This window comes from Elephas maximus, chromosome 2 (genome assembly GCF_024166365.1).
Source record: "Elephas maximus indicus isolate mEleMax1 chromosome 2, mEleMax1 primary haplotype, whole genome shotgun sequence".
In the NCBI taxonomy this organism is placed as follows: domain Eukaryota; kingdom Metazoa; phylum Chordata; class Mammalia; order Proboscidea; family Elephantidae; genus Elephas; species Elephas maximus.
Window position 1 is genome coordinate 153,616,513 of NC_064820.1, and position 22,815 is coordinate 153,639,327.

The 22,815-nt window shown below is 49.4% G+C and overlaps 1 protein-coding gene across 4 annotated transcripts; it reads left to right on the forward strand.

The window, feature by feature from the left end:
• The first annotated feature begins 7,801 nt into the window (after positions 1-7,801).
• SLC4A9 (solute carrier family 4 member 9) lies at positions 7,802-21,332 on the forward strand. Of its 4 annotated transcripts, XM_049873807.1 has the most exons (22): positions 7,802-8,019; positions 8,366-8,526; positions 8,811-8,924; positions 9,355-9,398; positions 9,548-9,705; positions 9,967-10,054; positions 10,247-10,401; positions 10,796-10,912; positions 11,073-11,247; positions 11,388-11,521; positions 11,691-11,968; positions 13,043-13,101; positions 13,330-13,518; positions 13,648-13,761; positions 14,946-15,107; positions 15,256-15,434; positions 16,153-16,225; positions 17,925-17,993; positions 18,236-18,409; positions 19,019-19,174; positions 19,550-19,631; positions 21,262-21,332. In XM_049873807.1, exons 1-21 carry the CDS (start codon positions 7,802-7,804, stop codon positions 19,601-19,603), a joined length of 2,871 nt encoding a protein of 956 aa, XP_049729764.1. In that variant the 3' UTR covers positions 19,604-19,631; positions 21,262-21,332. The 4 variants fall into 4 exon arrangements, with proteins under 4 accessions (XP_049729764.1, XP_049729763.1, XP_049729765.1 ...); XM_049873806.1 differs by having other exon boundaries at positions 19,550-21,323; XM_049873808.1 differs by having other exon boundaries at positions 10,796-10,908; positions 11,102-11,247; positions 19,550-21,323.
• Positions 21,333-22,815: the final 1,483 nt, after the last annotated feature.

The following is a 22,815-nucleotide window of genomic DNA, read 5'->3' on the forward strand; positions in this document are numbered from 1 at the left end:
AGTGCAGCTGAATTTGAACTCAGGCCTCCCTTTGAAGTCCCTTCCCACCTCCTACACTGGCTACAGGCACCTGGAGATAGTGTCAAATAAGGCTTCATGCACACCCAGGAATGGACAGGCTCTGATGTCTGATTGTTTGGGACCAGGATCCATTTGAATAGGATGAGGAATAGGAATGGATGAGGAAGGGAGGAGTCTGGGGTGGGGGAGTCAGGGATCTCCCGCACCCCTGGAAGATGTGGAAGAACGGGCATTCATCATGAGCCTGGATCAGGCCTGGATTCCAAGCTACCCACCTCCATTTCTGGGTCCATTTCCATGTTGAAACAATTGTTCTATATTCAGGCACTGGCCAGTGACGTCCATCGTGAATTATTTGCTGTCAAGCTGCCATCCAAAGGCTTGCTGAGACAATTCTATGACAATTGACAATGTCTGATCTGCAGGGCCCCGGGTGACACAGTGGTTAAGCACTAGGTTACTAGCCAAAAGGTTAGTGGTTTGAACCCACCAGCCGTTCCATGGGAGAAGGATGTGGCAATCTACTTCCCTAAAGATTTATAGCTTTGGAAATCCAATGGGACAGTTGTACTCTGACTTACAGGGTCTTTATGAGTCAGCATCGACTCAACAGCAGTGGGTTGGGTTTGGCTTTGACCTGCAGGCTATGGTAATTTTTTCTCTCTGTACCCCAGCTTCTTCATCTATAAATGGGAGAAAAAACTTAGCTACTTGTGACAATTGAAGGAGACAGCATCTCTGAAAGCGTATGGTAAAATGGAAAACCCTATATAAACAGGTCGCTGCTATTATTAACTTCTCCAGTACTCAGCCTTGGAATGGGGTCAGATCCCGTTCTGTACCAGGGACATATAAATTCAGTTCCTCTTAAGAAATGTGGTCACAGAGCTACAATTCAGCATTACCCATTTACTCTTTTTTTGTAATAGAGTTGATCTAAGACAACGGCTCTCAAAGAAGGAGGCACTGCCCCCTAGGGGACATTCTAAAAGTTTGTGGGGGAGTTTTTGACTGTCACTGATTGGAGCCCTGGTGGCACAGTGGTTAAGTGCTCAGCTGTTAACAGAAAGGTCAGCGGGTTTGAACCCACCAGCTGCTCCACAGGAGAAAGATTGGCAGTCTGCTTCTATGAAGATTACAGCCCTAGAAACCCTATGAAGCAGTTTTACTCTGTCCTATAGGGTCACTATGGGTTGAAATTGACCTGACAGCAATGTGTATGTGTTTTCTTTTTTTTTTTTTAAACTGGCATTTCAGGGAGGGGAAAGAGAGTCAGTCTCACACAGTAACTGCCTCACCTTCCACACTTCCACACGGCTTTTGAGTGCGCCGCCAATCATTCATATAGGTGAAACACTTGATTACAATTGAGTATAGAAAGATCTCCAACACACACAAAAATATAAAAAGTGTTTGCACGACTTTTCTAGGAATGAAATTAGTGGGAATTGTTTCATTTTGGTAGTATTAGAGTTGTCAAATGAGCCCTGGTGACCCAGTGGTTAAGAGCTCGGCTGCTAACCAAAAGGTCGGCAGTTCAAATTCACCAGCCACTCCTTGGAAACTCTATGGGGCAGTTCTACTCTGTTCTGTAGGGTCGATATGAGTCCGAATCGATTTGACGGCAGTGGGTTTAGAGTTGTCAATACAACATGCCTGTATAACTGTCACATTCAAGGTAATTCTGTGTAGGTGTAAGCAATGGGCTTCGTATTTGACATTTTTAGATGAATGTGACCAAGCACTTGCATATTGAATATGTATTACAGTCGTCCCTCGGTATCCGCAGGGGATTGGTTCCAGGAGCAATCCCAAAATCCACAGATGCTCAAGTCCCTTATATAAAATGGTGTAGTGTTTTCATGCAACCTACACACATCTTCCCACATACTTTAAATCATCTCTAGATTACTTATAATACCTAATAGAGTGTAAATGCAATGTAAGTAGTTGTTATACTGTATTATTTAGGGAATTATGACACACACACAAAAAAGGGTGCACACAACACAAATAGCAAATGAGCAAGACAGAAGGCAAACAATGCTCAAAGAAACCATCTGTGGTTGGTTGAATCCATGGATGTGGAACCCACGTATAAGGAGGGCCAACTGTACTTTATTTTTAATCACTTTATCTTTTTTTTTAATTAGGGTATTGGTTGTTTTAAAGAGTAATGTGCTGATAGAGTATCTGTGAATTTCGTTTCAGGATGCTAAAGGAGTGTTAAAAACTTATCTGTTATCAAAAGGAAATACGCCGAAGGAGTTGAGAACCAGTGATACAAGAGATACCCATGTGAAAAGCCTTTCTTTATCTTTTGTTAAAGTGCTGTTCTAGATACTATCTATTCCATATAAGGCCCCATGTAATAAATTCCTCTTGGAGTTTACTGTTTGGAATTTTGGCTCTTGGGAGACTATGTGGTATTGGTACTTCTTTTTATTAGATAATGGCAGATGCGGAATGCATGTGTTCCCTTCTTGCCTCTACTGCCAGGAAGTTCACAGTGAAGTTTTGGCGCTCAGTCGCAATGATTATCCATGGTCCTGCTTTTTGTGGACAATTATTTCTTTCTTCTCCATTTGGTTTCATCATGGGGCTCTTTAATCATTCTTTATATAATTTCTTATATCTATGTCTTTTGTTGCAAGTCACCTTTAAATCTTTTCTGGAAATAGGGAAAGTATAAATAAACATGAAACTAAAAAAATCATGTACCTGTAGTTTTCCTCCCAGCACTTCCTGAGTCTGGAAGTCTACATCAGAGGGGCCTGAAAGCCTGAGTCAAAGCCCTTTATGTTGGGCTCAGGTGGTCCTGCCCTTCAGATTCCATCTTTTGGTTGCCCCTTCCTCTTCTACTTCAAAGGCTTCCACCCCTTGACTCCAGATGGGGTGTGGGTGCTATGAGAAATAGAAGCAAGCTCCAGCCAGCTGTCGGACCCTCCACCCCCAAGTCTTGGCTGGATCTTGGTGGTTTGGGGTTAAGGTCGGGTCAGGAAATGGCAACCCAGCTCTGGGGTCAGAGAAGCCCAAAGCTCCCAGTGGAAAGACTCTTCCTCCACATACACTCCCCTAGCACATTGTCTGGATTCAAAGCAGGGAAGTTGAAGCTCAGGCTGAGGCATCAGACTCCTTTTGAACCCTGGGTCCACAGCCCCTAGCTCTGACCTTGGGCAAGGCACCTCTCTGAGCCTCAGTTTGCTCCTTCAGAAATGGAATCATACCTACATCAAAGTGCTACTGTGAGGACTCACTGAAACAGTCTGCAAAGTGCTCAGGCAGTGCCTAGGATGTAGCAAGAGTTCAGTGCTCAGCAGTTGCTAGTTATCCCAGTCCTCCTTGGACTGATGTTCTCATGCACCTGTCTGCTTCCCCTAGCTGTGAGCTCCTGGAGGCAAGAGTATGCGTTAAATCTTTGTTGCCTGCTCACAAGCTCAGTGACCATGGCAAATTGGTTAACCTTTCTGAACATCGGTGTTCTCACTAGTAAGTGGGAATAATGAAATCTACCTCAACATTTTATTGTGAGTAAAATTATTAAAAATTATTAACAGTGATTTCTGGGTACGAAACAAATCTGTCTTGGAAGAAGGACAGCCAGAATGCTTCTTAGAAGCAAGGATGGTGAGACTGCGTCTTACATACTTTGGACATGTTGTCAGGAGGGATCAGTCCCTGGAGAAGGACATCATGTTTGGCAAAGTACAGGGTCAGGGAAAAGAAGAAGATCCTCAGCGAGGTGGATTGACACAGTGGCTGCAACAATGGGCTCAAGCATAACAACAATTGTGGGGATGGTGCAGGACCGGGCAGTGTTTCCTTCTCTTGTGCATAGGGTCACTATGAGTTGGAATTGACTCGGTGGCACCTAACGACAACAACAACAACATTTCCGGGTAATGGTGTTATGAATAATTTCTTTATCTTTTTTTTTTTTTTTACTCTTATGGTCATTTTCTGTTTTTTTCTATAACAAACATGAATTATTTATATATACTAAGTCAGTTTTCAAAATGTGCTTTTTTAACAAAATAGCTTAAATGTATTGAGTGCTCACTACATTTTAGGCATTTTTCTAAGCACTTTACATACATTATCTCATTTAATTCTCACAACAGCCCTCTGAGGAAGACAATATTATCATCCTCATTTTATAGGTGAGAAAACCAAAGCTTAAGGAAGTTGAGCAATTTGCCCAAAGACACATAACCAGCAAGGCAGAGTCAGGGCTCAAAATTTTATGGTCTGGCTCCAAAATCCATGTCTTCCTTCCTTGCTTTTCCTCCAAAAAGTGTTTTAAATCACTTAAAAGTTTGTTGTAAATGAATCTATGCATGTGATAAAATTTAATGAAACTAGGCACAAACAAGCACATGGAAAAGCTGGTGAAGTCTGAATAAGGTCTATAGTCTAGTTAACAGTATTGTGCTTGTGTCAGTTCCCTGGTTTTGATATTATATTATTGTTATGTAAGATGTTAACACTGGGGGAAGCTGGATGGTGGGTATGATGGGACCCTCTGTATTGTTTTTGCAACTTCTTGTGAGTTTATAATTATTTCAAAGTTTAAAAATTAAAAAAAAAAAAAAACTTGTTGTAAGGATTACATAAGATAATGTGCCTAGCACAGTGGTTGGACCCAATTGGCATTTCAGTCTATGGTAGTTCTTCTCCTCTCCATGCTGGGAACGCCTCTACTCCTTGTGATATAACGATAATTGCCTCTTTTCATTGTGCTTACTATGTACCAGGCCTATTTTATATGCATTATCTCATTGAATGAAGCCTATGAAGTGAAGTGGGCACCTTCATTATTCTCATTTTGTAGATAAGAACACTTACACTCAACTAAGATAAATCTCTTTCCCACTAGACAGTGACCACGCCAGGATTTACATGCAGGCAGCCTGATGTTCATGACCTGATCACTCCCTCCACTTCAGTGTCTAGCTCTGTATGTTTTGCCTAGACCTTGCAAATCATTTACCCCAACTCTCTCAGTTTACGGGTATGAAAACTGAAGCTGGGGGCGGGGAGGGGGGAGGAAGAGTGTTGCTCAATGACAGCCCAGCCTTCGGACTGCCAGGCCAGGGTTTTTTCCAGTGCCCACAACTGGCCTGATCGCCCACACAACACACCTTCACTGGGCCCTGTCTGGGAGGTAGTTCATGCCCACTGCAGGGCCTGGGGTTCCCACTCACGTCCCTCACCAACCTGCCAAGCTCAGGGCCCTCAGAGCCCAGGATGTGAAATGTGTGTAGCATAGAGGTGTGGGGAGGGTGGAGGCATGGTGGCCTTCTATTGCAGGCAGCCCTGGGAGCCAGGATAGTTGGGGTCATAGAGCAGGGAAGGGCAGATTCTTCAAATTTTGGTGGGGAGTGCATGCCAAGCCAGTGCTCCCCATCCTCCTCAGTTCCCTTGAGTGACTTTCCCTTAAGGTTGAGGCACATTCTTGAACGGGGGTGGTGATGGTCATAGAGGTTACTTGCCCTCTCAGGCCTCAGGCCAGTTTCTACTCCTCCTGGGACTGAAACCAACCTCCCTCTCAGACTTTGTAATGACTCACTCCTCTAACTCCTGCCCTGCGGCCTCCTTGGACTTGAAGCAAGTCTAAGTCCAGACCACAGGTTGGTGGGGAGGGCTGGCCTGGGTCCCACCTCTCAAGTCCCTGGTATCCAGTGGGGATTTGACCCACATTCAGATAAGCCTGATTGGTTTTCCCTTCCCCATCCCCCTGTTGTGCCCCCACCTCTTCACCAGGCCAATCCTTGGTAGGCCACGGCAAGGCAGAGAATCAAGGACACTTCCCTGCCATCTCACCACCTTGGCTTCCTGTCAAGTCTGGGCTCCGGGAAAAATGCTGAAGCTTGGCCCAGCGGAGGGGCCCCAGCAATCTGGTCTTCGGGGAGGTGCACCCTCGTGTGGCCTCCAGGAGAAGTGCAGCTCCCTTCCCACTCCCACCCCCACCTTTTCTATGCACTCATTGAACAAGTATTTATTGAGCGCCACTAAGAGCCAAGTGCCAGGCACTGCTCTAGGGCCAGTGGCAAAGAAGACAGATAAGATACCTACTCTGTGGACAGTACATTTCAGCGTGTGTCGGGGGGGGAGGGGCAGGCAATAAAGGATAAACAAATAAATACGGTAGTTACTAGTAGTGACAATTGTTGTTAGTTGCCTTCACATCCATTCCAACTCACGGTGACCCCATGTATGTCAGAGTAACTAGGAAGAAAATAAAACAGAGAAATGTGATAGAGAGTGACTCACGGCAAGAACTTAGGAGAGAATGGAAAAGGAAGGTTTCCTTGAGCACGTGACCTCTGAAATGAGACCTATGTAACAGGGAGCCAGTCATATGAGGGTCTGGGGCAAAAGCATTCCTGGTAGAGGAAGAGGCTGCTGCAAAGACCACCCCCCCGCCCCCCAGGCAGGAACAGAGCCAGTGTAGCTAGAAAGGAATGTGTGAGGAAGAATGGTATGAGATGTGATCAGAGGTGGGCTGGGGTCAGACTATGGATTCTGCAGGCCATGACAAGAGGCTGACATTTCTTCTAGGAGTTGTTGTTAATTGACTCAACGAGGTTCTGACTCGTAGCAACCTTATGTGTTGCAGAGTACAACTGCTGCATAGGGGTTTCTTGGCTGTAACTTTAATGAAAGCAGATCACCAGACCTTCCTCTGTGATACTGCTGGGTTGGTTCGAACCACCAACCTTTAGATTAGCAATTGAGCACAAACCATTTGCATCACCTAGGGACCTGCTTCTAGGAGTAATAGGAATGTGTTTGGTGAATTCTGAGCAGAAGAGTAATGTGGCTTGATTGCCTTTTATAAGGACCCCTATGGCTGCTGTGTGGAGAATGGACTTTGAGGGAATGGAGGAAAAGTGGAAGCAAGGAGATTATTGCAAGAGTCTAGAAGGCTATTGAAACAATTCAGGTTAAAAATGATGGTGACTTGGATCAGGGTCGTGGTGCCGGAGGTTGGGAGATGTGGTTAGATCCTGGTATAGTTTGAAGATAGAAGCAAGAGGACTTGCTAGTAGACCAAATTCTCCTTTGCTCATTTATCTCAGGAATCCTTCACATACAACCTGCAGCTGGATCCTCTGTCCTTATGGGGGGACTGAGAGGAGCAGACCCCAAGAACGAAGCTAAATTGGGGAATTATCATTGACTCAGGAGTTTAAGACTCAGGCATTGTGTTCACCATGAGCTGCCTTCACTTCCCATCACTGAATGGGCAGGGCCTCTCTCTGCTGCTTCCCTTAACCTGCTTGGCTTCCATAGAACTAGTTATTTACTGGGTCCCTATTTGTCCAAATGAATGTGCCTGTGACCACTGGGCTGTGTTGGTGATACCCAAAACAATCCTCGGTGTTTGTTGTTTGTATATGATACAAGGTAGGGGACAGTATATTCTGGGGGTGGTGTCCCTCAGACCCAGGCCAGCCACTTACTCCTGTTTTCACACAACACAGTGGGGTCAGACCTGATCCCACAGGAAATGCACATACACACCTTGGCCCCAGATTGGGCATTTCTGGAGAGCCTGGGAAAGGCCAAGTTGGCCTTACAAAACACTCTTAAGCAGGGGTGAGGGGGTGGCAGGCAGGAGGAGGAGGTGACCTTGTCTGCTCTGGAGTAAGCAGGCCTTGCTGTTTTTGTTGTTATGCAATGAGAGGTGCATTATAAATGCAGCCAAACAGAGAGCCCCTGGCTTCAGAACCCAGGACTACCTCAAGTCCCAAGATTCTGTACAAGCCTCACCAAGATGAAGCTGCCAGGCCAGGAGGAGTTTGAAGCTCCCAGTGCTTCTGAAAATGTTCCTGCAGGGCAGCTGGATATCAGCCTTAGCACTGGTCCCAGCCCTGAAGGCCCTTCAGACACAGGCAGTAGAGAACTGGGGGTACCCAAGGACCCACTGCTCTTCATTCAGCTGAATGAACTGCTGGGCTGGCCCCAGGCTCTGGAGTGGAGGGAGACAGGCAGGTGAGTGGGATTCAGGCCAACTTTATGGGGTTCTTCTCCTTCCCCAGTAAGGGCTCCTTCATGATTCCCAGTTCCTCTTGTGGGGCTCCCTCCACCTCCATTCAGGACTTCTCTCTGTGTTCTCTTATCTCAGGGCCTCACCCATCATGATGCCCAAGCTTCCCTGCAATCTAGTTTTGTGTCTCCCAAGACCCAAATGAGGGGTGACTACTCAGGGAGGGGCATAGTCTGCACCACTGGGCCCAGGACTCCCCCACTGTCCTACCTTCTCTGGCTCCCCAGGGTCCCTGCTCCTGGACCTGGGAGCGATGCCCCCAATAACACCACCCACCCCCTTCCCTCACAGGTGGGTGCTGTTTGAGGAGAAGCTGGAGATGGGTGCAGGTCGGTGGAGCGCCCCCCATGTGCCCACCCTGGTGCTGCCCAGCCTCCAGAAGCTCCGCAGCCTGCTGGCCAAGGGCCTTATACTGCTGGACTGTCCAGCTCAGAGCCTCCTAGAGCTCATAGGTATGAAGGAAGCCTTTGCAGGGATGGCCTGGGCAGCTAGGTCATTTCCCCAGGACTTCCTCCAAAGCCTTGGAATCTTCTAGAGCCCACTACATCCCACTCTTTGGATTGTCCATCTCTGTCACAGGGTGGAGATGAAAAAGCTGAGTGGAGGAGCCAGTTCACTGGCCCCTGCCTTCCTTGGGACTCCCAGAGGGAAAGGGGCCTGGGGAAGAGAGGGAAGGGGGGATTGTGGGGTCAGGGAGCCCTCAGAAGGGGATTTGAGCCTTACATTTGTTCCCCAGAGCAGGTGACCAGAGTGGAGTCTCTGAGCCCAGAGCTGAGAGGGCAGCTGCAGGCTTTATTGCTGCAGAGACCACAGCACTACATCCAGACCACAGGCACCAGGCGCTGGTGGGGTGAGAGACCCCTCCAAGGGGTGGGAAGGCCCCACATCTCCCCTGCACCTTCTTAGACCGGGAGTGACCCAGCCTCACTCAGACCTCATCCCAGGACTAACAGGCAAGGGAAAGCCAAGGATAATGGTGGTGGAAGAAGAATGGAGAGGCTGGAACCCTAACAGTCATGGCTCTGTGAAGGGACGCACTTGTCTAGGCATTGTACCAGGAGCTTTACACACAGCATCTCATTTAATTTTCACAACCACCCTGTAAGATAGTACCACTATTATGCCCATTTTAGTGATGAGAAAACTAAGGCCCAGAGAGAGAGGAAGGGTTTGTCCAAGGTCACATGGCCTATCCGTGGCAAAGCTGGTCAGGGAGCCCTGGTGGGTCCACCCGCAAAGCCTGTGCTCTTAATTAATCACTGCATAATCCTGTCTTGTAGGATCTGCTCACCCAAGAGAGACTTCTCTTGATGAGAAGGAACAGGTTTGTGTTCCATCCTTGGCCACAGCTAGGAGAGGGGTCAGGGATTAAGAGGCCCACCCTCCATTTGACTTCTCATCAGCCAAGATCCTACCAATGTCCCCTCCCCAAATAGTCTCTCATCATCTGTGTCTTCCTGAACCTCCACCCAGCATCAGAACCCCCTGAGAAAGAAGCTGCCTCCAGGGACTGAGGCAGGGGCTGTGCTGGCCGGAGAGCTGGGCTTCCTGTCACAGCCGCTAGGGGCGTTTGTGCGGCTTCGGGATCCAGTGGTGCTGGGGACCCTCACTGAGGTGCCCCTCCCCAGCAGGTGAGGCAGGGAGCCTGGAGCCCAGAAGAAGGGCCTTACTTGGGAGGAGGCTTTGGGTCTCTGAGTCCAGTTCTCTGGGGGTGATGGGGAATGGTGCTCAGGAGTCTGTTGAGGGGGCAGTGGTCTGAGCTGAAAAGCAGGTGTTTAAGTGAGCATGTGTATGGGGGTTAGACCAGGAGACCAGAGCTGAGCCTCAGAGTTCAGGGCTGCCTTGTAGGAAAGCAGCTTCTGACCCTTTCTGGGGCCTGGTTCCCTCCTCAGATTTTTCTGCCTTCTGCTCGGCCCCCCAGTGCTGGGACGGGGCTACCATGAGCTGGGCCGGGCAGCTGCAGTCCTCCTCAGTGACCTGGTGAGCTGGGCAGGCATGTGTGTGTACATAAGCTTGTGTGAGTCTCTTCAACAGAGACTCACTGAATGAATGAATGGATGAATGCAAGCATGAACGAAGGCTTGAGTGACTTGTCTGCCTGTGTGACTTGTGTGTTAGAGACTGAGAAAGTACATGTAAGGGTCCAGATCTGCACTGTGCCCCTTTCCCCAGCAATTCCAGCGGTCAGCTCGTCGGGTCAGCAACGTCCATGACCTTCTGACGGCCCTGGATGCCTTCCTGGAGGAGGCGACAGTGCTCCCCCCAGGTCGGTGGGATCTGACAGCCCGGATTCCCCCGCCCAAATACCTGCCCTCTCAGCATAAAAGGTACCCGGGGCATCATCCCATACAGATACTTCCCTACAGGTCCTGGGTCTAGTTCTACTGTTGGGGAGGGGCATGGATCTCAGGAAAGGAATAGGGACCTATCTTTGGATCCGGAGACAGGCCGACCTCACTCTGAGTCCTGCTCCGATGCTCTCTCGCTGTGAGATCTTGAAAGAGTGCCTCCCTTTACCCGAGCCTGGCTTTCCCGTCTATAAGAAGGGCACAATATGACCCGGACCTCCTTGACGAGAGGCTGTGTCTCCTCGGTCAGAGCGACGGCCCTCGCCGGCAGAGACGCGAGCAGCCGCCAGGGGGCAGGGCGTCAGGAACTCCGGCGCCCAGTCGCGGACTGGTTTGCGATCCTCAGCTAACTTGGGTTTTCCCTTCTGCTGAGACCGCTCTCACAACTGCGGAAGGTCAAGGACCCCTCCGCCCCGCAGGGGGCCCCGGCTGAGGACAGGCGCGGCCATGGGCCGCCCCCGCCCAACCCGGAGTTACTGCGGACTGGCAGGTGAGGCGAGCTGGGGTGAGAGCAAGGGTTGGGCTCCTGGGTGGGGGAGGAGTCACAGTGGCTCAGAGGTGTGTGCTTACTGTGGCACGGGCTCGCTGGGGTACAGGGAAAGTAGATGGGTGTCTGGGAACTTGGATCACTGACGACCCATGGGCGGGAGGCTGTTTGGGGGCCTTGTCCAGGACGTGCGCCGGAAGGCCTTGTGGTACCCCAGCGATTTCTTGGACGCCCTGCACCCTCAGTGCTTCTCAGCCATACTCTACATTTACCTGGCCACGGTCACCAACGCCATCACTTTTGGGGGGTTGCTGGGAGACGCCACCGACGGTGCCCAGGTGGGTGGAGCTACCTGTGGGGTGCAAGCTTTGGCGTCCAGCCCTTGCATTTCCGTAGAACTATGGGTGGGTTGGAGAGGGCCCCCAGAAGCTTGGGTTCCCCTCCCAGGGTCCTGTGCTAAGCCCCTGTCGCCTTTCAGGGGGTGCTGGAAAATTTCCTAGGTACGGCGGTGGCTGGAACTGCCTTCTGCCTGCTGGCAGGCCAGCCCCTCACCATCCTGAGCAGCACTGGGCCAGTGCTGGTCTTTGAGCGCCTGCTCTTCTCCTTCAGCAGGTAGGAGGGTTCCCCCACCTCACCAGACCCTCACTAGTTATGCCCTCACCTGGTCCTGGCTGGGTCAGTAGGGGAGGGTGGGAGTTCGTTTGGTTTGAGGGGCACCTAACCTGGGATAGGTGGGCAGCAGAACAGCCCTGCTGAGCCTTGCCTATCTCCCACTCCCCAGAGATTACGGCTTGGACTACCTACCCTTCCGCCTGTGGGTGGGTATCTGGGTGGCCACCTTTTGCCTGGTGCTGGTGGCCACAGAGGCCAGTGTGCTAGTGCGCTACTTCACCCGCTTCACCGAGGAAGGCTTCTGTGCCCTCATCAGCCTCATCTTCATCTATGATGCCGTGGGCAAAATGCTGAGCTTGGCCCATGCCTATCCCATCCAAAGACCTGGCCCTGGCCTAGCAGGGTCCATTGCCTATGGCTGCCTCTGCGAGTTCCCAGGCCCAGGAGGTGGATGAGGGAAACTGGCTGGGTGGGAGAAGGTGCAGGAGGGGGAAGGGTCATCCCCCTCACTCTCCATTCTGGGTTACATTCAGCAAAATGCCGAGTACTTACTCAAGGCTGTTGAGGTCTTTGAAGGGATCCAATAACCAACAGCACTCTTCCATTCAGATTCTGAATCAGTTGAGAACTAAGACAATGGTGTAGGCAGATGGAGACCCAATATCTTCTTTATTACTGACAGCCCTATAGAAGATCAGGGACTATATATATCAGTGGGTGAATGGGTTTCCTAATGATAAAACCAAAATTAGATAGACTTAGCCACCCTGTCAGGAGCCCTGGTGGCACAATGGTTAAGTGCTTGGCTGCTAACTGAAAGGTCAGTTGTTCCAACCCATTATCTACTCATGGGAAAAAGATGTGACAGTCTGCTTCTGTAAAGATTACAGCCTGGGAAACTCTATGGGCAGTTCTACTCTGTCCTATAGGGTTGCTATGAATTGGAATTGACTTGATGGCACACAACAACACCCACCCAGTCATGGCAGCCTTGGGTGGAGACGGTCTTGCCCCAAAGAGGCAGAGCTAAATGCACCATGCAGGTAGCTTACTCCCAAAAGAGGGGAAAGGAAGGGTCGGGGCCAGGCACACCAGCTCCTTCTCCCAGTCAGGCTTGGAGTATTACACTTGAAATACTGGGAGAACAGATCTGGGGAGGAAGTGTTCCCTCTAACACGTGCCAGCCCCTACGCTAAGCATGAACAAGATCAGTTCTGGCCCTGGGGGAAACACACAGATTTGTAAATCTAACAAGTCAGTGCGCGTATCCATTCATCCAACATTTGCTGAGCATCTACACTGCCAGGTCCTGTACGGGCACCAGGGATACAAATGGGTAGAGAATTTGAGGAGGTGGGGCACAAAGGAATGTTCTAAAGATCATAGACTTGGTAGAAATGGATTCAGCAGGTAGATCAGTCAGAGCCCAAAATCCTCTGGTTCTCTCAGATTAGGCTTCTGTGGGGCTGGAGAAGGTTCCAAGGGCAAGGGACATATACCTGAATTCTTCTCTACTTCCAGGAAATGAGTCTCAATGGACAAAGACAAGGTTAAAAGATACCGATAACATCTTAAGCATGGTGAGAGTCTGGGAAGGGTGAAGGACAAAGAATTCAGTGGTTCTTGGATCTTCCCAGCCCATAGGATAGAGAACCCCTCATAAGCTCAGCCATTTCCTTTGGCTGGAGAACTCCCAGCCTGGGCTTCTGGCATCTCAGTGGGTCCCCCTCCCCATTAGGTAGGCCCCAGGAAAGCAGGATGTTCATTCCACTGCCATGACCACCATCCCTGACCACCCCTCCATACAGGACCTAGGCCTGGTCAATGCATCGTTGCTGCCCCCATCTGAGTGTGCCCAGTTGGGAGGCCACCCTCGTGGCCCCAGCTGTCATACGGTCCCAGACATCGCCTTCTTCTCCCTCCTCCTCTTCCTTATCTCCTTCCTCTTTGCCGTGGCCCTCAAGCATATTAAGACCAGCCGCTTCTTCCCCTCTGTGGTGAGTGTCCTCTCTATTTCTGTGGGAGAGGCCCAGCTCATGGCCTTGGGCCTTCTCTGCGAATGGGAAAGGTGTAGAGGGAAGGGGTTGGTGGGCTCTACTCTGGCTGAGTGTCCATTGTGTGGCCAGGTACGTAAAGTGCTCGGTGACTTCAACTCGGTTTTGGCCATCCTGTTGGGCTGTGGCCTGGATGCTTTCCTGGGCCTAGCCACACCAAAGCTCATGGTGCCCAGAGAGTTCAAGGTGAGAGCTGGAAGTTGGGGGTGGGAGGGCAGAGAGGAAGACAGGGCTAGCAAGCAGGACCCTTGGGGAGGAAGATGTTTACATCCCATGCCACTTTTACTACTATAAGCTTCAGTTTCCTCACCCATAAAATAGGAATAGTAATAGCATTGGCCTCACAGAGTTGTTACGAGGATTAAGTAAGGTGCTGTGCACAGAACACATGCTATTATAAGTAAGTGGTTAAGAGCATGGGTCTAGTCAGCTGGCACTGGGTTTGAGTTCCAGCTCTGCCACTTCCTAGCTGTGTGACCCTAGAAAAGTTAATCCACATTTCTGGGCCTCAATTTCTTTGTCTATAATATGAAAATGAGCTAACAATAGTGCTTACTCCATAGGTTGTTCTGAGGTTTACAGAAGATCATAGTGTAAAGCACTTATCACAGATCCTGTGGTATACCAATCCCTCAATAAATGTCAGCTATTGTTGTTATGGGATCTCCCTATCTTTGGCCTGGCCCTAACCACTCCACTACTCCCCACTCTGTTCTTAGTACCCCCAACACCTGCTCTGACCACGTGAAGTTCTGGCTGGAGCTCTCTCCCCGGGCAGACAGTGCGCAGTACAAGGCTTAGCACAGATTCCCAGACTTGGCCTCTCCTCCAGCTTCCCCCAGGACAGGAGAGCAGGGTGGAAGCCCCAGGGGCTCAGAACCAGAGGCAGCAACTGGGCCCCCACCCCTACACTGACGCTTATAATCACAGCAGATGCAGACACACCCAGCCCTGCCCCTGCCCCAGACCAAGGCAGGTCTGAACCTGAGTTGCCCCACCCTGGATAGTGGGGTTGGTGCCTAGGGAGGAGGTCTCTGTATGCCAAGAAGTGTGGGGAGGTCTCTTCCTCCTTGTCATTTTCCAGGGAGGGTGGGATCTTGAGAACCAAAATTCAGAGCCCCCAGCTCCAGCTCAGCCCCTAGGCTTGTCCCCTTCCTTCTGCCCTCATTTACAGCAATGGGATGTTTGAACCATGCGCTTGTAGGCGCACACACATACACACGCAAACACACACACAAATACACTGTTATGACCTAGTATCATGTCTTGGCAGGGTGGGTTTGTAGGAGAATGCTAGGGCTGGAGTGTGTGGGTGAGGAGGCACTCTTGGGAGACCCTCTCCAACCTGTCCATGGACCACTGTCCCCCAGCCCACCCTCTCTGGGCGTAACTGGCTGGTGTCACCCTTTGGAGCTAACCCCTGGTGGCTGAGCTTGGCAGCAGCCCTGCCTGCCCTACTGTTGTCTATTCTCATCTTCATGGACCAGCAGATCACAGCGGTCATCCTCAACCGCACAGAGTATCAACTGCAGGTAAGGCCTGCCAGGTAAGGCCCCAGACTCTTAGACCAAGGGGCAGAAGCTCCAGGGTGGTGTCCTGGCTCCTCCTCTCCCACCCCGGGTGAGAGAAAGCCCAGGCCTGGGCTAGCTTCATCCTCATTGCCTCCACCACTACCTGCAGAAAGGGGCTGGCTTCCACCTGGACCTCTTCTGTGTGGCTATGTTGATACTGCTCACCTCAGCACTTGGGTTGCCCTGGTATGTCTCGGCCACTGTCATCTCCTTGGCCCACATGGACAGTCTTCGGAGGGAGAGCAAAGCCTGTGCCCCTGGGGAGCACCCCCCCTTCCTGGGCATCAGGTAAGGCTCGTATTCAGGAGGCTGGAGTGAGGAGAGGCAGCAAGGTGGGGTAGTGGGGTACAAGGCAGTTCTTTTGGTAGCTTAAATTCTTAAGCTGGTGACTCCAGAGGCCTCTCTCACTGCCCAAGAGCACAGCATTGCTGTGGGTTCTGGGCTCTGAGATGGCTGAGTCAGATCGTCCCCTCTCCTCCTCTCCAGGGCCTGGCTATGGGGGCTAGGGAGGGGCCTCAAAAGGGGCATCGGTGATCTAAGGGTGGAGGCAGCCAGGGCTGAGATCGAGGGTGAGGTGCCACCTAATAATCCCCTCAATGTGGAAGTGCATGGTTGATGACACAAAGTAACCCATCACACAATTTTGTAACAATTGGAAACATAATCTCACTGTCTGAAGCATGTGAAATCAACTTTTTAAATTGTGTATGTGAGTCTTTATGGCAGTGTAAAGATTTCTAATTTCCCATTAAAATAAAAACAAGAATGATACGAGCCTGGGCCAACGAAGAGTCCTGGGACTCTCATATTGAAGAGCCCTGCCCACCCCTCTCCGCTCACTTTTCACACCAAGCTAAGGCCCTCTCCCTGCCAGGTAAACTACTGGGGATCCCTCTAGTTCCCTCCTGCTGCCAGGATCTGTAATGGTGTCTGCCCAGGTCGGTCTCCAGCCTGGGTACCCCAGGTGCTGTCTGGGACCCTGGCTAGCTCCCCCCTCTCCCCACAGGGAACAGAGGCTGACGGGCCTGGTGGTGTTCATTCTTACAGGAGTTTCCATCTTCCTGGCACCTATCCTCAAGGTATCTTTGTTAGACAGGCCAGGGTCAGGGTCAGTGCAGTGATAATTATAAATATAGCAAGAAGTGACATTGGTTGAGCACTAGCTGTATGCCAGGTACTGTGTTAAGTTTTCTGCATACATGGTCTCATTTACTCCTCACACCAACCCTGGGAGGCGCATGTACTTCACAAATGAGGAACCTAAAGGTTAAGGAGGCTAAGTAACTTCCTAGAGCCCACCAAGTGAACAAGTCTTTGAACTTAGATCTATCTGAAGACCCAACTCTTATCCAGTGAGTTTTTCACCCAGTGGAGCAAGGCCACCACCACCACCCTCTAGGGACAGAGCACTAGCCTTGCTTCAGCCTCCCAACAAGCTTTAGACTCAGAGTCTGAGCATCACACCCCAGAAAAACTTTGAGGCAAAAAGCCCTCACTTCTCCCTCACCAGATGTTTACAGAACACCTGCTGTGTGCAAGTCTCTGCTAGACACCTGGGAGAAGTGTGTGTGTCTGTGTGTGTGGGGGGGGGAGCACTGAAAAGGAATATGCAGCCAAGCCCCTGCCAGCAACACACACACACATGCACACACAGACAAAAGTTAAGTACCAAGTAATAGCAGACATGTTCAACAAGCTGAGGCAGCAAAGCAGTCAAGGAGGATGTGGAGAATGTCAGACAAGAGTCACTGGCAAGATGACAAGAGGTTAGTGGAGGGAAAGGTCACGGAAGTAGGGTGAGAGTGGAGTAGTAGAAAGAACCAGATGAACCTGATCAGCCACTTACTAGCTAGGTGACTCTCATTCAGCAGATATTTACTGAGCCTAAACCGTATGCCAAGCACTGCTCCAGGTACTGAGTTGGTTCCAGGTTACCGTTGTTGGTTGCCATAGAGTTAATTCTGACCCATAGCAACCCCATGTGTCCAGAGTAGAACTGCTCCATAGAGTTTTCAAGGCTGTGACCTTTCGGAAGAAGATTGCCAGGCCTGTCTTCCAAGGTGCCCCGGATGTGTTTGAACTACCAACCCTTCGGCTAGTAGTCAAGCGTGACAGAGTGCTGATCAAAAGAGACCGTGTCCCCATCCTTACTTACAGTCCAGCGAAAGGAGACACATTTAAAAAAAAAAAAAAAATTAAAACAAGAAAATAGGATAATTCCAGGCAGTGATAACTTCTATGAAAAATAAAGGAGGGTAAAGTGATTAAGATGCCTGCAGGGGTCTACTTTAGATTGGGTGGTCAGAGAAGGCCCTTCTGGGTGTCATGAGATGAAGCATGAGTAATGAGAAGAAACTGACCATGCAAAGGTCTGGGGGAAGGGCATTTTAGGCAGAGGGAAATAGCAAAGCAAAAGGCCTTGCTAGAGGTAGGAACCAGCCCAGGCATGTGGAGGGCATGAAAGGAGGCCGGTATAACAGGAGCACAGGCAGTAGAATGAACTGTGATAGACAAGATTGGAGAGGTAGGCCAGGTAATGGGCAAGTTACTTAGTCTCTGAAATTTAACTTCCCCATCTGTTCAATGGAGACAGTGATAGAACTTGCCTCATCTGATTGATTTAAGAATACAATGAGATCAGACATGCAAAGTGAGAAAAGAAAGGAAAGGCCTGGGCAGGCTCCGAGGCAAGAAGGATGGAGTTGGTGCCTAAGGTGGAGCATCTGGGTGGCTAGCAGAGACAAACTCCTTTGTCAACTCTCTATTTCTTCTTAACAGTTCATCCCAATGCCTGTGCTTTATGGTATCTTCTTGTACATGGGGGTGGCAGCACTTAGCAGCATCCAGGTGAGCCCATCAAAATCACCTAGAAGCCCAAGTCCTCTTCCTTTTCTTCCCTGCGGGTACCTCCTGCCTGCACTTGCCGATTGCCCTCTTATACTCCTTTCCTGTCTCTCCTGGGCACAGAGACTCTGCTGCCACACTCTGGGTGGGGAGAGGGGCATGGGAACCTTCTGGGCTGGAATCGCTAACAGTGACACCCTTCAAGCTACCTGAGCACTCTGTTTGCCTCCTGCTCTTGTTCCCAGTTCACCAAGAGGGTGCAGCTCTTGTTGATGCCAGCAAAACACCAGCCGGACCTGCTGCTCTTGCGGCATGTGCCTTTGAGCAGAGTCCACCTCTTCACGGCCATCCAGCTTGCCTGCCTGGGTCTGCTTTGGACAATCAAGTCTACCCCTGCAGCCATCATCTTTCCCCTCATGGTGATTTGGGGTGGGGTTGGGGGATGGGTCCTACCTCTGTAGGTATCCTGAGGGGTCCTGGGAGACTCTGACCCTGGAAGAGTGGCCAAAGCCTTCACAAAAGGAAAAATCTATCTCTCCTTTCTCACTTGCCCTGGCTGAACCCTGGTTGGGAATCCTAACACAAAGAAAGATGGGCAAGGGATGCCCACAGATGAAATACCTGATTGACCTCCATCCCAACCACTTTGGGCTGATCAACCACATGCTAGGGATATAAAGCCCAGAAGGAAACTGAGGCCCTGGGAGAGGCAACGCTGACACTTTAGTTACTGAGTGAGGTGATAACACAGGTAGTTTCTGGACTTGTTCTTACTCACTGAGGAGGTTAAGAGCCATGGGCTTTGCAGTAGGACCAACATGCTTCCTCTGGGAAGTTACTAATCTCTCTGGGCATCAGTTTCCTTTTCTGTACAATGGAAATAATAATTATGTCTAACTCATAGGACTGTGTTAGCATTCAGTGAAATAATGCAAAGCCTAGCACATAGCAAGTGCTCAATAAATTTAGCCATTGTTGATGTTCCTGCTGCTGCTGCTGACAGCCCTGGGCTGTTTCTTTTCCTGCAGTTGCTGGGCCTAGTGGGGGTCCGAAAAGCACTGGAGTGGATCTTCTCACCACAAGAACTTCTTTGGCTGGATCAGCTGATGCCAGAGGGGGAGCGGAGCATCCCTGAGAAGGGGCTGGAGCCAGAGCATTCACTCAGTGGAAGTGACAGCGAGGATGTGAGCACCAGGCTAGGCTCTTTCGGGGATGGGGTGGGGGTGGGAGAGCTGTCTTGGGCACCAGAGTAGTCCAGAAACTGCCCTGAAGTCCAAATATATTTCCATTAAGCCTAAAGAGCTAACACGATCACCCCCCTTATCCCCCTGTTGACATAGGCAGACTGATGGGATGAGGGAAATCTTTCTTCATAGGGCTGGGGTCCTGGTTTACTATGAGTCAATGGGGATGGAAAAGGGCTGGGGATACACCCTTGTGGGTTGTCTTTCTCATCTCATCTATGTCTTTGTCTCTCTGTGGGTTTGTATTTCTGTCACTCTCTGTTTGTCTCTTTCTGTCCATCTATTTCCATCCCACCTGGAATTACTCTTCCACAGTCGGACCTGATGTATCAGCCAAAGGCTCCAGAAATCAACATCTCTGTGAATTAGCTGGAGAACCCAGGAAGCTGAGCATGAGGTGAGGGTGTAAAAGGAGTGTTCCTGGTGTCAGACCTGGAAACACCCAGTATGTAGACCAGCCCTGTTTTCTCTTCACACTCCAGTTCCTCTTGAACCCTGGAGTGGAGCTAGGGGTAGAAAGGTCTCTTCAGAGGGCAAGAGTGAAACAAGCAATGGGTACCTAGGCTTGGCTTCCTGCGGTTCTGAAGTCTGACCAGTAGAGGGAGCTCAAGCTCACACTACACGGGGATGTGGAGCTTGGAGCGGTGAGGTGCCATGGCAAAAGAAGGGGAAGAAAGGAATAGGAAACGGAGGAAGGATAGAGCCCGGTCCTCCTTCCCATTGTCCCAGAGTCTCCTCGCATAGGCTGTGGAGAACCACACTCCAGACAAGTGGAGAGATCCTCTGTCACTTGCCCTTTCTGCTACTTATTCATTTTTTTTATTCATCCATATTCAGACATTATGAGTACCTGTCATGTGAGAGCCCAGCCCTGGTGGCACAGTGGTTAAGAGCTCACCTGCTAACCAAAAGGTTGACAGCTGGAATCCACCAGCCCTATGGGGCAGTTCTACTCTGTCCTATAAGGTAGCTATGAGTTAGAATCAACTCCGTGGGAACAGGTTTGGTTTGGTCATGTGCACAAGTGGTTTGCACTCAGCTGCTAATCAAAAGGTTGGTGGTGTGAACTCACCCAGTGACACTGCAGAAGAGAGGCCTGGTGATCTGCTTTCGTAACGATTACAGCCAAGAAAACTATATGGAGCACAGTTCAACTCTGTAACAGATGGGGTCACTACAAATTGGAATCAACTGGACAGCACTGGGTTTGGTTTGGTTTGGTTTGGTTCAGTCATGTGAGTATGTAGGTACTAGAGATAAATGCTGAGTAAGACAATCATGGTCCCTGACCTCAGGAAGCTTGAATCCTAGTGAGAGAGTCAAACAAATAAACAGGTAATGGTATATGAGGGAAGCACAGGCTGTGGGAGCCGAGAGGCATCTAACCCCTTCTTGGAAGTTAGTGAGGGTGGAGTGTGGGAGTTCAGGAAGCCTTTCAAGAGGAATTGGTCCATAATTTGAAATCTGAAGAATTAATAGAAGCTAGCCAGCATGAGATGGAAGAAGGATGTTTTAGGCAGAGGGCACCAAACAAAACAAAACCGAAACCAAACCCATTACCATCAAGTCGATTATAACTCATAGGACCCTATAGGACAGAGTAGAACTGCTCCATAGTGTTTCCGAGGCTTTAAATCTTTATGGAAGTGGTTTGTCACATCTCTGCCACGGAGCATCTGGTGGGTTCGTGAACCATTGACGTTTCGGTTAGCAGTTGAGAGCTTAACCACTATGCCAGCAGGGCTCCTTCTGGCAGAGAGCATAACAGATACAAAAGCCTGAAACTATTTGCCCCTGATAAACTGAACTCTCTTTTGGACCACAGAGCACCCACTTCTCCAAGTCCCTCCAGAGGGAGCCCAAAAGTCCCTACTGGGGTTAACAGGAGAAGGGGGGATCCATCAGCTGTCCCAGAGCAGGATCTCTTGGGTTTCACTTATCCTCTGTCACCCCTTTCTGCCCTGTTCTCTGCCCTCCTGTGCCCGAGCATTTGCTCTGGCCTCACCACGTCTTCTCTCAATTCACAGGTATCAAGTACCCAGGAAGTCAGAACAGTGTTGGCCTTTGACCTAACTGCCAGATGCTCAGTCTGCTGGGGACCCAGAACGATGGGGCATGTCTGGGGGGGGGGTGGGGCGGGCAGCTAGATAAGACTTTGGTCACCCTCCTGAGTGGGGGTGGAGAATGGTAGGGACAAGCAGATTTGCTGTGTGGGTAGGAAAGTTTGGTGACCCAGAGGGACTGACCAGGCCTCAATCACTATCTACCAATTAAAGGGATCTGAGCCCAGAAACCCTTCCCATTTTGTGCTTTCTGTCCTCACAAACTCTCTTTTACAGAATCAAGAAGCTGTCAGGGAACTCTTTTGTGCTTGCAAAGGGAATAAAAAGTCCCTCTTTCCAGAATAAGTATTTTTCTGTTTGAAACAGTTTTTACACATGTAAAATTCATCTTTTCTTTCTGATCACAAAAGTAAACACGATTATAACAAAATATTAAAACACTACAGAAGTGTGAAGTTTTGAAAGGGGAACCGCCCCAGAGGTGACTGGTGTTTGCATTTTAGTGTCTATTGTTGTTCAGATTTATTTCAGTGGACATATTAATATTTTTATTAAAATTGGATTAAATAGTAAAGTTCTGCCACATGCTTGTCACTTAATATACATTGGATATTCTTCCCATGTCATTGCACGCATATCTACCCCATTCTTTTTGTCATCTGCCTAGAATGCAGCTGAACGTGTCCAGAACTGAACCCAGGAACTTCGTCTTCTCTTATATTTTCTTTTCTCTTTCTTGTTTTTGTTGTTGCCTTTGCCTTACCTTTTTTTTTTTTTTTGTAAATTTTATTGTGGTAAAATATATACAACATAAAATTTGCCGTTTTAATGATTTTTGAGTGGACTTAAAATACTTTTTAAATTAAAAATATATACAAAAAAGAGTATATAAAATGTCTTCCGCAAGGGCAAGAATTTCTCCAGGGTGTAGACCTAGGAGTGGAATGAAAGAATAACAATAAACAGAACATCTGTGTATACAATACTTAAGAAAGAATATTTCCAGTACTTTAGAAGCTACTGGATGCCACTCCCTGATTGCATCAATCCTAAATTTTATCCTAACCACTGCCCTAGATTTTATGGCAATTATTCTCTTGCTTTTCTTTGTTTTAACATCAATTTATGTATCCTTCTGTATTTATTATTTTGCCTATTTTTTTAATGTTATGCAAATGGAATCATAGTATATGAATTCTTTGGTGTGATGGTTAAGGTTACATGCCAACTTGGCTAGGACATGAGTCTCAGTGGTTTGGCGGGTATTACGTAATCATCCTCCATTTTGTGATCTGATATGAACTGCCAATCAGTTGAAAGGAGAGTTTCCCTGGGGGTGTGGCCAGCATCCAATGTATATATAAATGTTCTGGCAAAGCGCACCCTCTCTGGATCCTGCACCTGACTCATCATCCTCTGACCTCTGATTCTTGGGACATGAGCCAGCAGCCTGCTGTCTGACCTACAGATTTTGAGGTTCAGCAGCTTCCACAGCCCTGTGAGCCAGCAGCCTGCTGT